This window comes from Ursus americanus, chromosome 31, assembly GCF_024610735.1.
Source record: "Ursus americanus isolate L20-20 chromosome 31, mUrsAme1.1.p, whole genome shotgun sequence".
NCBI lineage: Eukaryota > Metazoa > Chordata > Mammalia > Carnivora > Ursidae > Ursus > Ursus americanus.
The window spans coordinates 13,401,099-13,417,889 of NC_142157.1; the positions used below are offsets into that span (position 1 = coordinate 13,401,099).

The following is a 16,791-nucleotide window of genomic DNA, read 5'->3' on the forward strand; positions in this document are numbered from 1 at the left end:
CCCGTAACGCTGGGATCACGCCCTGAGCTGAAGGCAGACGCTTAACCGCTGTGCCACCCAGGCGCCCCTCTTCTGAGTTTTTAACTGTGGTCAAATACACATAAAATCTAGCATCTTAACCATTTTCAAATATACAGTTCAGTGATATGAAGGACACTCGTGTTGCTGCACAACTGTCATTACTATCCATCTCCAAAACTCTTTTCATGTTGCAAAACAGAAATCTTATATCCATTCAACAAAAACTCCCCGTTCCCCTCTCTCTCCTCCCCTTGGCAACCACATTCTACTTCGTGTCTCTATGAATTCGACCACTCTAGGCACCTGACTCTTGTCTTCCTGCGATTGACTTATTTCACTTAGCATAATGTCCTCAAGGTTCATCCATGGTGAAGCAAATGTCATCAGTTTCTTCCTTTCTAGGGCTGAATAATATTTCATTGTATGTATAACCACCTGGATTGCTTCCACATTTAGTTATCGTGACTAGTGCTTCTCTGGCCACAGGTGTGCAAATATCTCTTTGAGCTTTGCTTTTCCTTCTTTTGGGAATATACTCAGAAGTGGAATTGACAGGTAATATGGTAATTCAATTTTTAATTTTTTGAGGAACTAACATACTATTTTCTGTAGTGGCTGTAGTATTTGACATTTCCACTAACAGTGCACAAGCGTTCCAATTACTGCACGTCCTTGCCAACATTTGCTATTTCCTGGGTTTTTTTATTTTTAAATAGTAGCCATCCTAATGGGTGTGAGATGGTATCTCACTGTGGTTTTGATTTGCATCTCTCTAACGATTAATGATGTTGAGCACCTTTTCTTGTGCTTATCAGCCATTCGTACATCTTTTTTGAAGAAATGTCTATCCAGGTCCTTTGCCCATCTTAAAAAATAATTTCACCTGTTTATTTTTATTTTTTTGAAGATATATATTTCTGGCATTATTGAGGTCTAATTGACGAGTAAAAATTATATATATTTAACGTGTACAATAGGATGCCATGAGATACGTATACATACACTGTGAAATGATTACCACAATCAAGCTAATTAACATATCTATCACCTCGTAGAGTTACCATTTGTGAGGGGGGGAGGGTGCAGTGAGAGCTCTTAAGATCTCTCTTAGCAAACTTCAAGTAGGCAAAACAACATTTTTAACGAAGTCATCATGCTGTAGATCCCTAGACATCACTCATCTTATAACTGAAAGTTTGTGCTCTTTGAGCAGTATTTCCCCGTATCTCCCACCCAATAGTTCCTGGCAATCACCATTCTATTCTCTGCTTCTATGAATCTGGCTTTTTTCAATTCTTTTTTTTTTTTTTTAAGATTTTATTTATTTATTTGACAGAGAGAGACAGCCAGCGAGAGAGGGAACACAAGCAGGGGGAGTGGGAGAGGAAGAAGCAGGCTCCCAGTAGGGAGCCTCATGTGGGACTTGATCCCATAACGCTGGGATCATGCCCTGAGCTGAAAGCAGACGTTTAACGACTGTGCCACCCAGGCGCCCCAAGACTTTTTTCAATTCTATATATAAGTGAAATCATATAGCGTTTGTCTTTCTGTGTCTGGCTTATTTCGTTTGGCATACTATCTGCCAGGTTCATCCATGTGGTCACAAATTTCCTTCTTTTTATGGCTGAGTAACATTCCATTGTGTGTCTCTGTGTGTATGTGTGTGTGTGTGTGTGTATCATACTTCTTTATCCATTCATTCATTAACTGATTCTCAGATTGTTTCCTAATCTTGCCTATTGGGAACAATGCTGCAGTGAGGATGGGAGTAAAGATGTCTCTTTGCAGTACTGATTTCATTTCCTTTGGGTTTACCAAGGAGTGGGATTCATGAATCATATAGTAGTTCTATTTTTAATTTTTGAGGTGCCTCCATACTCTTTTCCACAGTGGCTGCACACGTTTTCCTTCCCACCAGCAGTGCACGAGGGTTCCCTTTTCTCCACACCCACACCAACATATATTATTTCATGTCTTTTTGATAAGAGCCACCCTAACAGGTATGTGGTAATATCTCACTGTGGTTTTGCTTTGCATTTCTCTGATGGTTAGTGATGTCGAACACCTTTTCACATGCCTATTAGTTATTTGTATATCTTCTTTGGAAAAATATCTATTCAGGTCCTTTGCCCATTTTTTAATCAGGTTATTTGGGTTTTGCTATTGAGTTGTAGGAGTTCTTTATATAATTTGGATATTAATCCTTTATCAGATATATGGTTTACAAATATCTTCTCCCATTCCATACATTGCCTTTTCATTTTGTTGATTGCTTATTTTGCTGTGCGGAAGTTTTTTAGTTTAATGTAGTCCCACTTGTTCATTTTTGCTTTTGTTGCCTTTGCTTTCGGTGCTAAATCCACAAAAATTATAGACAAAACCGATGTCAAGGAGCTTACCGGTTATGTTTTCTTCTAGGAGTTTTATAGTTTCAGGTTTTATGAACAAGTCACTAATCTGTTTTGTGTTAATTTTTGTGCTTGGTGTAAGATAGTGATCCAGTTTCATTTTTTTTGCATGTGACTGTCCAGTTTTCGCAGCATAATTTATTGAGGAACCTATGCTTTCCCCATTGGGTATTTTTGACACTTTTGTCAAAGATTATTTGACTGAACATGCATGGGTTTATTTCTGAACTTTCTACTGTATTTCATTGGTCTGTGTGTCTATTTCTATGTCAGAACCATAGGGTTCTGATTACAATATCTTTGTAATACAATTTGAAATCAGGAAGTGTGATGCCTCCAGATGTGTTCTTCTTTCTCAAGATTGCTTTGGCTATTTGAGATCTTTGTGGTTCCGTATAAATTTTTTCTATTTGGATAGTTTTTTCTCTTTCTGTGAAAAATGCCATTTGAATTTTGATAGGGATTGCATTGAATATGTAGATGATTTGGGGTAGTATGGCCATTTTAACAATATTAATTCTTCCAATCCATGAACACAGGACATCTTTCCATTTATTTGTGTCCTCTTCCATCAGTATCTTATTGTTTTTAGTGTACAGATCTCTTATCTCCATGGTTAAATTTATTTCTGAGTATTTGATTCTTGTTCATGCTACTATAAATGGGATTGATTTTTTATGTTAATATTCTATCCTGCAACTTTATTGAATTTGTTTATTAGTTCTAACAGGTTTTTTTGGTAGAGACTTTAGGGCTTTCTATATATAAGATCATGTCATCTGCAACAGAGACAATGTAACTTCTTACTTTCCAATTTGGATGTCTTTTTTTCCCCTTTTTCTTGCATAATTTCTCTGGCTAGGACTTCCAGTACTATGCCAAGAGTGAGCACTCTTGCCTTCTTCCTAATCTTAGAGGAAAATCTTTCAGCTTTTAATCATTGAGTATAATGTTACTTATGGGATTGTCAAATATAGCCTTCATTATGTTGAGGTAATTTCCCTCTAACCCCAATTTGTTGAGAATTTTTTATCATGAAAGGATGTTGAATTTTGTTAAATGCTTTTTCTGTATCTATTAAGATAATCATACTATTTCTGTCCTTCATTCCATTAATCTGTTAATGTGGTGCATCAAAGAGATTGATTTGCCGATGTTGAACCGTCCTTGCATCCAAGGGATAAATTCCACTTGATTATTGTGTATTATCCTTATAATATATTGCTGAATTTGGTTTGCTAGTATTTTGTGAGAATTTTTGCATCTATGTTCTTCAGAGACATTGATCTGTAATTTTCTTTTCTTGTAGTGTCCTTATCTGGCTTTGATATGAGGGTAATGCTGGTCTCATAAAATGAGTTTGGAAATGTTTTCTCCTCTTCAGTTTTTTAGACTTTGGGTAATATTGGCATTAATCCTTTAAATGTTTGGTAGAATTTACTTACGAAGCCATCTGGTCCTGTCTTTGTTGGAGGTTGTTGATTACTGCTTTCATGTCTTCACTCATTATTGGCCCCTTCGGAAATTCTACTTCATGATTCAGTCTCAGTAGGTTGTATCTTTCTACGAATTTATTCACTTTTTCTACATTACCCAATTTGTTGGCATAATATTTTTTTTAAAGATTTTATTTATTTATTCGACAGAGAGAGAGACAGCCAGCGAGAGAGGGAACACAAGCAGGGGGAGTGGGAGAGGAAGAAGCAGGCTCCTAGTGGAGGAGCCTGATGTGGGGCTCGATCCCAGAACGCCGGGATCACGCCCTGAGCCGAAGGCAGACGCTTAACTGCTGTGCCACCCAGGCACCCATGTTGGCATAATATTTTTTAAGTAGTCTCTTACCATCTTTTGTATTTATGTGGTATGAGTTGCAATGTTTCCTTTTTCCTTTTTATTTTTATTTATTTGAGTTCTCCCTTTTGTTTCTTGGTTAGTCCAACTAAAGTTTTGTCAATTTTGTTTGTATTTTGCAAAAGCCGGATCATAATTTTGTTGATCTTTTCTATTGTCTCCATTTATTTCTGCTCTAATCTTTATTATTTCCTTCCTTCTGCTAACTTTGGGCTTAGTTCGTTCTTTCTTTTCTAGTTCCTTAAGATGTAAAGTTAGATTTTTTGAGACCTGGCTTTTTTGGTAATGTAGCCATTAATCAATAAACTTCCCTCTTAGAACTGCTTAGCTGCATCTCATAAGTTTTTTTATGTTGTACTTTCATTTTTATTTGCCTAAAGATACTTTTTGATTTTTTAAAATTTCTTCTTTGACCTATTGGTTGTATTTTGATCTGTGGTGTTTGAGAGATATATAATTATTTTTTATTTTTTTATCCACTTAGTTTTTGCTAAATGTTGTCCCAACACCATGTGAGATCAAACAAAATGCTTTAATCACTCTCTAGTCTTTTCCTTTTGTTCCACTGATTTTCTTATTTGGGCTCAATCACCATACTTTTTAATCACTATAGTGTTATAATATGTTCTACACTCTAGTAGAGAAAAATCTGTCCCCTGCCCTCTTTTTAATTGGACATTCTTAATTAGGTTTTTCATCCAGTTGTATTTTAGAATTATTTTCTCGAATTCCCATTTCCCTAAAACTCCCAGTGGGGAGCCAATTGGAATTGTGTTACTTTTAGCAATCAATTGTGTGTATTTGCAATGTTGAGTTTTCTCATCAAAGAACATGTGTCTCTCCATTTATTCAAATCTTTTTTGCATCTTTTGGTAAAGACCTATGTTTTTCTTCTTATACGTTATTTCAGTTTACTCATTTATAGTTTCAGATACTAATTATTATTTTACCTCCCTTCCATTCTTTGTATTCTTGCAACAAATTGTACTTGGTTCCATGTTAATCTGTAATATCCTCTGTATTATATTTTAAAACATATTCAGGATTTTTATAGCTATATTATAAGATACATTGATAAGCTTTTCCGGACTACCTTTGACAGATTCTGCTTTCTAGACTTAGCTAGTTTCCAGAAATAAATCCAGCAGCTTTCTGTTGTCTTCTCTATAAGAATTTAGAGGGCGTTATCTGTCAATAGTCGACTTGTTAAAATTCACTATAAAAACATCAGGGCCTGTCATTTTGGGGGGTTGTTTTTGGTAACTTTTTTCCCACTTACTTCGTGATTATTAATTTTTTTCAAATTTTCTATATATTCTTGAATCACTTCTTTTTTAATTATGTTCAGTTAGCCACTATATAGTACATCCTTAGTTTTTGATGTAGTGTTCAATGATCTATTAGTTGTGAATAACACCCAGTGTTCATCTCAACACGTGTCTTCCTTTTTTTTATGTATTAGTTTCTTCTTTTTTTTTTTAATTTTTTTTATTATATTATGTTAGTCACCATACAGTACATCCCCGGTTTTTGATGTAAAGTTCAATGATTCGTTAGTTGCGTATAACACCCAGTGCACCATGCAATACGTGCCCTCCTTACTACCCATCACCAGCCTATCCCATTCCCCCACCCCCCTCCCCTCTGAAGCCCTCAGTTTGTTTCTCAGAGTCCCTAGTCTCTCATGCTTCATTCCCCCTTCTGATTACCCCCCTTTCTTTATCCCTTTCTTCCCCTACCGATCTTCCTAGTTCTTATGTTCCATAGATGAGATAAATCATATGATAATTGTCTTTCTCTGCTTGACTTATTTCACTTAGCATTATCTCCCCCAGTGCCGTCCATGTTGCAGCAAATGTTGAGAAATTGTTCTTTTTGATAGCTGAGTAATATTCCATTGTATATATGGACCACAACTTCTTAATCCAGTCATCTGTTGAAGGGCATCTCGGCTCCTTCCATGATTTAGCTATTGTGGACAATGCTGTTATGAACATTGGGCTGCATATGGCCCTTCTCTTCACTACGTCTGTATCTTTGGGGTAAACACCCAGTAGTGCAATGGCTGGATCATAGGGTAGTTCAATTTTTAACTTTTTAAGGGACCTCCACACTGTTTTCCAGAGTGGCTGTACCAACTTGCATTCCCACCAACAATGTAGGAGGGATCCTCTTTCTCCGTATCCTCTCCAGCAATTGTTGTTTCCTGCCTTGTCAATTTTTGCCATTCTAACTGGCATAAGGTGGTATCTTAGTGTGGTTTTGATTTGAATTTCCCTGATGGGTAATGATTTTGAACACTTTTTCATGTGTCTGTTAGCCATTTGTATGTCATCATTGGAAAAGTGTCTGTTCATATCTTCTGCCCATTTTATGATTTGCTTATTTGTTTCTCACATATTGAGTTTGAGAAGTTCTTTGTAGATCTTGGATACCAGTCTTTTATCTGTAGCATCATTTGCAAATATATTCTCCCATTCTGTGGGCTGCCTCTTAGTTTTTTTGACTGTTTCCTTGGCTGTGCAGAAGGTTTTTATCTTGATGAAGTCCCACAAGTTCATTTTATCTTTTGTTTCTCTTGCCTTTGGGGATATGTCATGAAAAAGGTTGCTTTGGCCGATGTGGTAGAGGTTGTTGCCTATGTTCTCCTCTAGGATTTTGGTGGATTCCTGTCTCACATTGAGGTCTTTCATCCGTTTGGAGTTTATCTTTGTGTATGGTGTGAGAGAGTGGTCAAGTTTCATTCTTTTGCATGTAGCTGTCCAATTTTCCCAGCGCCATTTATTGAAGAGACTGTCTTTTTTCCACCGGATGTTTTTTCCTGCTTTATCAAAGATTAGCTGCCCAAAGAGCCGAAGGTCCATTTCTGGGTTCTCTATTCTGTTGCATTGGTCTATGTGTCTGTTTTTGTGCCAGTACCATGCTGTCTTTGTGATCACAGCTTTGTAGTACAGCTAACACGAGCCTTCCTTAACACCCATCACCTGGCTACCCCATCCCCCACCCACCTCCCTTCCGAAAGCCTCATTTTGTTTCCCAGAGTCCATAGTCTCTCCTGGTTTGTCTCCCTCTCTGATTTCTTCCCGTTCAGTTTTCCCTCCCTTCTCCTATGGTCCTCCATGCTATTCCTTATGTTCCACACTGAATCACTTCTTTTAATTTACATATAGTAAGGAAAAATTATCTATTTCTTCAAAACTTTTAAGGTTAGCACAAAGCTCTGTATAGAAATGTTTCTAATACTAAAATACCTTTTTCCATAACCTCCTTTCTTATTTCAAATGTTACATTTTCTCTCTTTACTGAACTAATCACATACCTGTATATTCACTGATCTTTTCAATGTACCAGCTTCTGATTTTATTAATTCAGTCTACGTTACAAAGTTTTTAATTCATTGAAAAATTCATTCATTCTCTCTGCCTACATTGTTTGTTTTCATTTTCCTAGCTTCTTGGGTTAAATATTTAGTTATTTTTATTCTCGGTTATTTAATTTCAAAAGCGTGTCAGGCTATTCATTTCCCTCTGAGAATGATTTAGGATGCTTCTCATATTTGTATATGTAGCATTCCCATGTCATTAATTTTTAATGTTCTGTAATTGCAGTTCTGATCTCCTCCCTGACTCAAAAGTTTTATAAAATAGCCAAGTAGCTTTCTTCCATGGTGAATTGAACTTTTTATCATAATCCTTTTCTTTTCTCTACCAGTGTTCAGGAAAGAGGAGTGGCAGTTTAGGGAAGTTGAGGCAGTGATGAGAGGTGGCCATAGACACTTTCCTTTGTCACATACCCCTGTGAGCTTTCATGCTGGCAGCCAATGGCAGCAATCTGGAGTTTTCGTGTGAAAACCGAAGTCGCTCCCAATCACGTCATGGTTGGCCCCTTGGCTGCACATCACTTGGACTGTTCTATAGGGAGTGAGAGTGTGTGTATGTGTCTGTGTGAAGTAAATGCTTTTGGAGAAAGTAATTAAAAAAAAATTACTAGAATTAGGTACGAAAATCACCCAAAATGTCCTGCTCCCCTATCCTGGCCATAATGCTAAAGGATCCCATCGTGCCTATTGGAAAACAAATCTTAAAAGAGAAAAATCGGGTTATCTGTCAAAGTTAAAATTCTTTTTCCGAATCAAACTGCATATAAAGGGACTGAGGAAGCTCACTGTTTCTAATCATGGTAAAAATTTTTGGCAGAGGGTTTGGTTTTGCAATACTAGTCCTTCCTGAGTGCTCTGTTTGGAGTTTTGTTTGCTAGTCTCTCTTCCGGGCATGTCCTAGGATAGGTTACCCACACCGGCAGCAGCCCTGTGGGGACACAGGGAGCTCTTTTCCCAGGAGATCTCTCTCGTAAGTTTCACTGCTACGCCACAGTTCCTGCAACAATCGTTGCCCCCAGTCAGTCTGTGAAATTTTCAAATCACCACCCAGTCTGGGCAATTTGAAAATTGGCTTGGGTCCATGAGTTCCCTTTCCCATCCAGATATCACAATCTGCTAAAGAAATGGCTTTGCTTAGCTCTGACAAGTTAAAAAAACAAAACCAAAAAACTGGCAGACTTTGGTTAGTCGTCTAGCATCTGGATGCTATGCTACAAGGAGCGGTATCATCAAGGGATTATGGAGCAATATGTTTTAGGAGGAGGTGATAAGTTTTTATTTTGCTTGACAGTGCTAATAGCCAACAGAATCGGGATTAAGGAACTACTCACTTTGAGGGGCTTCCAAAAAACCCTAGTGTTAATTTTGCATACATCATTGCAGTTCTAGAACGCAAACCTTCCGGTAGGCAGGTATTTTTCTGAATCGCATAAATGCTTTGGAAGACATGTATTGTACGGTGCTAAGAACCTGCATTCTGCTATCAGACAGCTCTAGGTTTGCAGTCTGCCCCCTACTAGCTATGTGCTATCCCGCGAGTCACTCATCACTAGAACCACTGTTAGTCATGACAACAGTGAGACTATCTCACGTGTACCGGCTGGTTACTCTACGTAGGCAGAGCTTTATACTCAGTGCCTTATAGTGTCTTGGATTTATTATCTCATTTAATCCTCATGGAACGCTTGAGAGGGAGGGACTATTGTCATCATTTTATGAATGAGCAAAATTCTTCAAGTACACACAATGAGCATTGGACCTGGGGCAAGAACCTGGTGATTCTGTCTCTGCGTTCTGAGTTCTAGCCACATTCACCTGCCTCCCTGAGCCTCGGTTTCCTTGTCTGCAAGGTCAGAACAACCGTAATGCTTGTAGAGGTTGCCAGAGGCTCAGAGATCGTGGAGTGAGGCACAGTGTAGTGACTGTTTCTGAAGCTGGCGATTCATTATCGCTGCCAGCAGTGTTGCTCTTAGCAACGATCGTAATATCAATCAGTTTCCAACAGGAAGGATCCACACGTCCATTCTTCTTTGCACACCTCTCTCTGTGAACAGAGACAAGCTCTACTCACTTAAGAGAAGCTGGTAGAATTACTACAGTTTCATCAGGGCCAATGCGCAGGGTCACCAATGACTCAAGCACCTGGTCTGTGACCATTTGGATGCCTGCCTAGAGGTATAAACTCTCTAGTAAACATCCCTGTTGGTAAGCACACTTTCTCCTTCATGAATCTGGGCCAAAAATCCACTGTGTCTTTAGCTCCTTCCCACAAAGAGGAGCTTTTCCTGTTGGCAGCTCTAGCTGCCATTGTGGGATTTTGCCCAGGAAATTTTGTGAAGTTATCTGACCCTATAGCGTTGTATACATTGTTAAAGACTGTTGCAAAATCAGGAATCTCAGTGCAAGACAGCCCCATCCAAAGCAGCAGTCTGGTTCAACAGTCCCCACTTCAATGGCAGTCTTTTCCTAAACACGAACAACTACCCGAGAACAGCATCGCAAAGCCTCAGTCACTAGTTATTGTGCGCTTAAAGGCTGGGACGTGTAAACATTAAAGATATACATTTTTGCTATGAAGATGCTTTGAGGCCAGACCTACAGAACGCAACAGCTGCTATCCAAAGCCTCCCTGCACCAAGAGAGGCTTGTCTGGAAAATCCAGGCCCAGCCAGACAACTTCTAGCCCTCAGAGGACCCTGCTGGTTGTCACCCAAATGTTCTCTCACCCCACAGCACAGGGACCGGGCAGGGATGCACAATCCATTATCTGGAGCTCCTTCTGCTCCCTGCCCTACAGCCATGACGGCTCAAAACCATGGGTCATGTGAATGGTACTTGGCTAGTCTGTCGCACAATTGTTTAAATGCCTACCAGGCTAAAATTTCCATTTCTAAAGCAATGTTTCTCAACTCCAGATCAGAATCATCTGAGGTGCTTGTTAGAAATGCAGATTCCTATGCATATCTGTCTATTTTACTGTGTGATTATTTGCTTCTCTTGTTAGCACGGGACCTGAAGAGTAGAAACTGGTCTTTTTCCCCTGCTGCCCCAGTACCCCCAACAGTGTGACACATTGTATGCCCCCAATACATATTTGTGGAAGGAATTAATTCCTGGGCCCTATAATCGACCTCCTGCATCAAAATCCCTGAGAGCAGGGCCCAAGAATCTGCATTTTAAAGGTGCACACCAGTGATTTTTATGCACACCAAATTTTTAAGAACCAATGTTCTAAAGTAATTCAGCGAATTCTAAGATAAACAGAAAGATGAAAAGTTTGGTCTAGAGGTCCCCATACCCTCTCATCTGCGAGTGAAACTCTGCCTTGTGCTCACATACCTCCAGCAAACGTCAATCATCCATCTTCAGGTCCTGGGTTCCTAAGTGGATAAAACAGGTATCTTAGGCAGAGTGCCTAAGAGAGGCTGGAAACTGCCCGGTCAAGAGCCACAACCCTTGGGGCGCCTGGGTGGCTCAGTCGTTAAGCGTCTGCCTTCGGCTCAGGTCATGATCCTAGCATCCTGGGATCCAGCCCCTCATCAGGCTCCCTGCTCAGCAGGAAGCCTGCTTCTCCCTCTCCCACTCCCCCCCTTGTGTTCCTTCTCTTGCTGTCTCTCTCTGTCAAATAAATAAATAAAATCTTAAAAAAAAAAAAAAAAAGCCACAGCATTGCTTTCTGCCTGAACTCGAATATTGGAAGAACCCGCACCAAAACTCCAATCAGGAAGTGGTGTAGACTGTTCATTACTGCTTCTGGCATGCTTGAATGACACGTCTGGTCCAGGAAAGTCAGATATCATCTGCAAGGATTTATCTTATCTTAAAAGACTCCAATCTCTCTAAATAGGTTTCCTATCTGGCCCTTCTACCAAGCTTGCTGCTTTATTTCTGGTGATGATCAACCTTTTACCAACATTTGATCTTGGGCAGCCACTTCACTTTCTCTTGGCCCACTTCCTCATTTGAAAAATGAGACAATTAGCTGAGAAACAGGTCTTCAGCCCCTTCCAATTATAATGTACCCTAATCTGTGACTTCTTGGCGACACCTTCCTGCCTCATGCTTAACAAAATAGCCAGGTGTGGGGCGCCTGGGTGGCACAGCGGTTAAGCGTCTGCCTTCGGCTCAGGGCGTGATCCCGGCGATCTGGGATCGAGCCCCACATCAGGCTCTTCTGCTATGAGCCTGCTTCTTCCTCTCCCACTCCCCCTGCTTGTGTTCCCTCTCTCGCTGGCTGTCTCTATCTCTGTCGAATAAATAAATAAAATCTTTAAAAAAAAAAAAAAATAGACAGGTGTGACCAGGCGAGCAAATCGCAGCTGTCAAACTCATCCACCCAAAACTCTCCAAAGCAGAGTGTTTTACTCTCCTTTGGCGTGTGGAAAACTAGGTAAAACTGGGGATTTGCAAACTGTTTCTGAGAATCGTCTCTCAGTTTCCATGTTTACTTAGAAAAATACAACGGCAATTTTAATGTGCTGAGAACTTTATGTATAAGACAATTATGATACCCACATTTCTTCCGAAATCGGCATCTTTGGTTTCTATCAGCGCTGAAGCAAGGTGTTTGAGCATAGCCCGATCTAGAGAGATGGAAAATCACTGCTTCCTGGGATGCCCCCGGGGCCGAGCTGTGACGTGTAGGGAGAAATGTAGGGAGTGAGCTCCTTGTCCCTGCCCCACCACCTGCCTTTCCATTCCCTCCGTCCCTCCTTCAGAAGGCCCATCTCACAGAAGTTCCCCAGAGGTGGGCTGCCCCGACCCGGAATCGTACCCTCAGCACCAAACATAGGTTCACTCTCCTTTGTTCCAATCCAGCCTGACTAATCACTCGTAACTTGTCCATTACTTTTGCCAGATAATTGAGTTGTAACTGCCTTCCTTTGGAAAACAGCTTCACATAAATTAGTGGTTCTTAAATGTCTGCTTTATATGCCAACTAGTTTGCAATGCCTCCTTTATGAGCCTAAAATGAAAATCGCAGAAAATAAACCTTACTATATAATGCCCAAATTATTTTTATAAAACGGGTGTTAGGAAAGTAACTTGTAACAAAATAACATAGTTCAGTATGTAAAGCTTAGAAGAGCAATGAAGTAGCCCAATCCTTGCTCTATACCTGAAGTCCCAGGGACAGCCAGGAATGGATTATTGAACTAGCAACAAATACCAAAACCCCCCTCACTGCTCCCTGGATGCCAATACCGTCTCCCAGCTATTTATTGTGACAACTTCCTGCCCATAATTTATTTTTCCAAATTGCCTTTCAAAAACCTAGATCAATGACCCTGATGTGAAGCTTAGCAACCTCAAGAGAGCTATTTTGATTTAAGAATTTTTTACTGCTTCTGGCCCCATGCAACGACTCTGTCCTTTCCCTATTTTTCCCCCCAAAGTCTTGGGAGATGGAGGTCATAACACATAACAATCTCAACAATAGAAGTTAACATTTATGGAATATATCCCACGTGCTGAGCACTTTTAAAATAATCTTGCATTTATTAACTCATTTTAAACCTTGTAATTCCATAAGTAATATTATTGTCACTATGTTCCGGGGAACAGTAATAAGAGGCACAGAGAAATCAAGTCACTTGGCTAAGATCACACAGCTAGCTACATCTAGCTTCTTGTAGAAACCAACTCCTTTGATTGTTGTAACAGTGGGGGTTTTGTAATTAGCAAAGCACTATCTGTGCTTTTATTTTAGGAAAGAAACATTTCAGGGAGGAAAGGATGTTTCTTTTTCCACAGTCCCTGTTTGAAATTTGAGCCCATGTTTCTACCCCCAAACCTCCACCCCCACCAGCTTTATGCTTTTAGCACTTAGAATGTAATTAGGTAGCTTTTTTACTTAATATTTGCATTCAGTTGTTTCAGAATGGATTTCTCTTCTTGGCATGTCATCTATATGTGAAATTGCAGCTCCATGCATTCGAAGATTGGGAATACAAATCTTTTTTCTGCACTCTCCTTCCATTGCCAAGTGTCTTGCACCAAAGCAGGCTTGTTTTAACCCAGTTAAGAGATGACCCAAAAAGCAGGTTCTGTGCTGCATGGAGGCCCATGGGGCTGTTCTAAGAGCACAGCGTGCTCGGGAGTCTCCTAAATGTGTCAGAAGTTACATCCCCCCTCATTCAGGGAGGAACTGCATTTCTTCCTGGAAACAGCCAACAAGTTATTTTAACTGATCATGATTATCAACGGTTCCGGGCTAACCTTTTACCCTGATGTGGCTGCTTGTAAAGACAACAAAGTAAAATATTTGAAGCAAACCTATAATATATTTTTCCTTTCAGGGGGAAAATGATCCCATCTGACCTTGAAAGAAGGATCCTTGAAGCCAAACAAAAAGTAAGTGTTTTTAGGAATCTTTACCCAGCCCATAACAAGCTAAGGGTACGTATTTCTGTTTCCATCCAGTGGAGAACACACTTTTGTTTTTTGTTTGTTTGGTTTTGGGTTTTTTGTTGCTGTTGTTTTGGGGTTTTTGTTGTTGTTGTTGTTGTTGTTGTTGTTGTTGTTGTTGTTGTTGTTGTAGTGAGGAGCAGAGAGAGAGAGAGAATCCCAAGCAGGCTCCATGCCCAGTGTGGGGCCCAACATGGGGCTCAGTCTCAGCCCTGAGATCATGACCTGAGCCAAAATCAAGAGTCAGTCGCTTAGCTGATGGAGCCATCCAGGCAACCCCCACTTTGGCTTTGTTTTGAAAAGAAGACCCAATGCTCAATCTCCCAGCTTTACTGAGAATATAGGAGCTTTGCATCCAGTCGTTATTTATTTCTCTGAGTTGTAGCCTCTGCTTTGGGAAGATCTAAACTGCTGTTTAAATAATAGACACTGTGATAATATGCACACTGAAGCCATAGGACTTTCTAAAGAATTTGTCTTACTATGTGCTGTTGGCATTAAACAGACACACATTTGAAAGATCATTTCCCTAAGTGGAAAATGCCACAATACCAATGCGGCATGAGTTACCGTGGTGTGGTTATTTGAAAGGGGCCAATTTTTCCCGCCTAGGAATGTGGTTGTAATCGGCTCTCCAAGCATCTTCTTCTTTGGCCAGCAATTTAGAAGTCTTAGAAGCAGCCCGTTCTGGAGACCTGAGAATGATTCCCACAAAGCTCTAGGAAGTCACTTCTATCCCTGGTGTGTGGTTTGCAAACCAGAGAGTTTGTTTGTAGAACTCTCAGTGTAGCTTTTAGTGGATAGGACTGACCGTTCCTAGTTCAATGACAGACTATGTGTGTTTTATTATTACCAATTTAGGAATAATTATTTCTTTTCAGCTGCCTTTTATTTTTTTTCTACGAAGTGGCAGCGGAAGATTCCTCTTGTTCCTGTGCTAGAACTTCTAGTAGCATAAACCACAAGATTAAACTTTTGCTGCCCCCTAAAGACTGACTCTGACTTCCTGTCACATCACAGCTCTGTGCATTCTGTTGGAGGCATTCTTCTACCTTCTAGCAATTTTCATTCAGCCAGGGCCGGACAGACTGAGGACTGCTTAGACAGATAACCGTCATGGCTTATTGTCTAGTCCCACAGGAACCCTTCCCTCCACGGCACCAAATAAATGATCTCAGGGTTTTCCAAATAAGAATAACAGGCCGGTCGGATTTCCTTCTCTTTGCTCTTTTACTCGCTCACTTTAGGGGACTGCTATGCAAAAGGGAGACTAGAAAGTGAGCAAAGGGGGGACAATATCTACCTGGAATGTATAAATGGTTTGGGGGCACCATAAAGCTTCCTCACCTCTGGGTCCAGTGTGGCCTCTCCTGAGAACCAGAGTGTCTGTTCTCATAAGGCAACTGGCAGGTCCAACAGAATGGCCTGGAGAACTCAGATCCTGGAGAGTGAATATCCTCCCAGGCTCCAAGGGGTTGACACTCCTTGTGATGGTTCCAAAACTGGAGATGTATGTATGACAGAGGGAGAATAGCCGCTGTTTTTTACCAGATTTAAAAAAAACAAAAACCGTGACGCCCTGTTTGACCTTATCTGGGGCTTTCTTGTTTGTGTAGGGATTTGTTCCTTTCCTTGTGAGTGCCACAGCTGGGACCACCGTGTATGGAGCCTTTGACCCTCTCTTGGCGGTTGCTGACATTTGCAAAAAGTACAAGATCTGGATGCATGTGGATGTGAGTATCCCACAGGACTGCCACAAAGATGTCCTTGCACATTTATTCATTTGCGGCTCACGGAATGAAATCTGATTTTCTCTCTCTTTTTTTGCTTTGGGAGCTAATTTTCAGAATGGGGATGTTTAGCTTTTGAAGAAAGCAGACAAAGTAGTATGCAACTCACACAGTACCCAGTGTTGACTGGAGGAAGTCGGAGGCTGACTTGCCTGAATGTCCCCAACGTGATTAATATTGTTATTTCTCTGGCCAGTACCCAAGCTGAGCACTGAGGTCCTGATTCACTAGCCCATAACAGCCTTGGAGGAGTGTAGCCTACGTACATCGATGCATAGCCACCCACGTGCAGGTCGTAGTTCGCTCGAAGAATGATCAAAAAGGCAAAGCAGGGTTACATTTACATAGGAAACCCAGAGGATAAAAAAAAAAACAAAAACCAAACACCTTAAACTCAAGTCAGGGATTTGTATATTTGGAGAGGAAAGCAGACTTGATTGACAGCTTGCTAGGAAGTATGGGCCACCAAATTTCCAGGTTCTCAGCTGGGCCAGCTAAGAAGATCAATTATATTTGAAACGTGTTTGACTCCAGACCTAGTCACACGAAAATGAAGACGTGCCCACCAAAACATTTTCAAATGAAAAAAAAAAAAAATGTCAAGATTTAGAAGGACAAATTGAAGACATTTAAGGTTAGACCAGTATTATTCAAAGTGTGATTCCAAGATCAGCGGTTATCTGCAAACTGTTCATTACTAATCCGCTATTACTAACTAAGGCTGCCTAGGTAGATTTCCATGATCCCAGTGTTATCCTGCATGGTGGTTACCAGTCTTCTTTTCCTTCCCTGATTCACAGTGTGAGTTGTTCATTAGGCTACCAGAGACCCCTTCGGTTTTACAAATGAAGATGCTAAGTTGAACAATTCAAGCACCGTCATGACCTGGGTCTCAGAACTGGAGAGCCTATTAAAGCTTATTAGCTGATTCTGG

At 40.4% G+C, this 16,791-nt stretch overlaps 1 protein-coding gene across 1 annotated transcript in view; it reads left to right on the plus strand.

Moving 5' to 3' along the window:
• GAD2 (glutamate decarboxylase 2) overlaps positions 1–16,791 on the plus strand; it is a 78,770-nt gene that overhangs the window by 33,430 nt on the left and 28,549 nt on the right. Inside the window, exons 9-10 of the mRNA XM_045775375.2 lie at positions 13,959–14,013; positions 15,684–15,800. Of these exons, the coding sequence (XP_045631331.1) occupies positions 13,959–14,013; positions 15,684–15,800 (172 nt within the window). The remainder of the gene's footprint in view (positions 1–13,958; positions 14,014–15,683; positions 15,801–16,791) is intronic.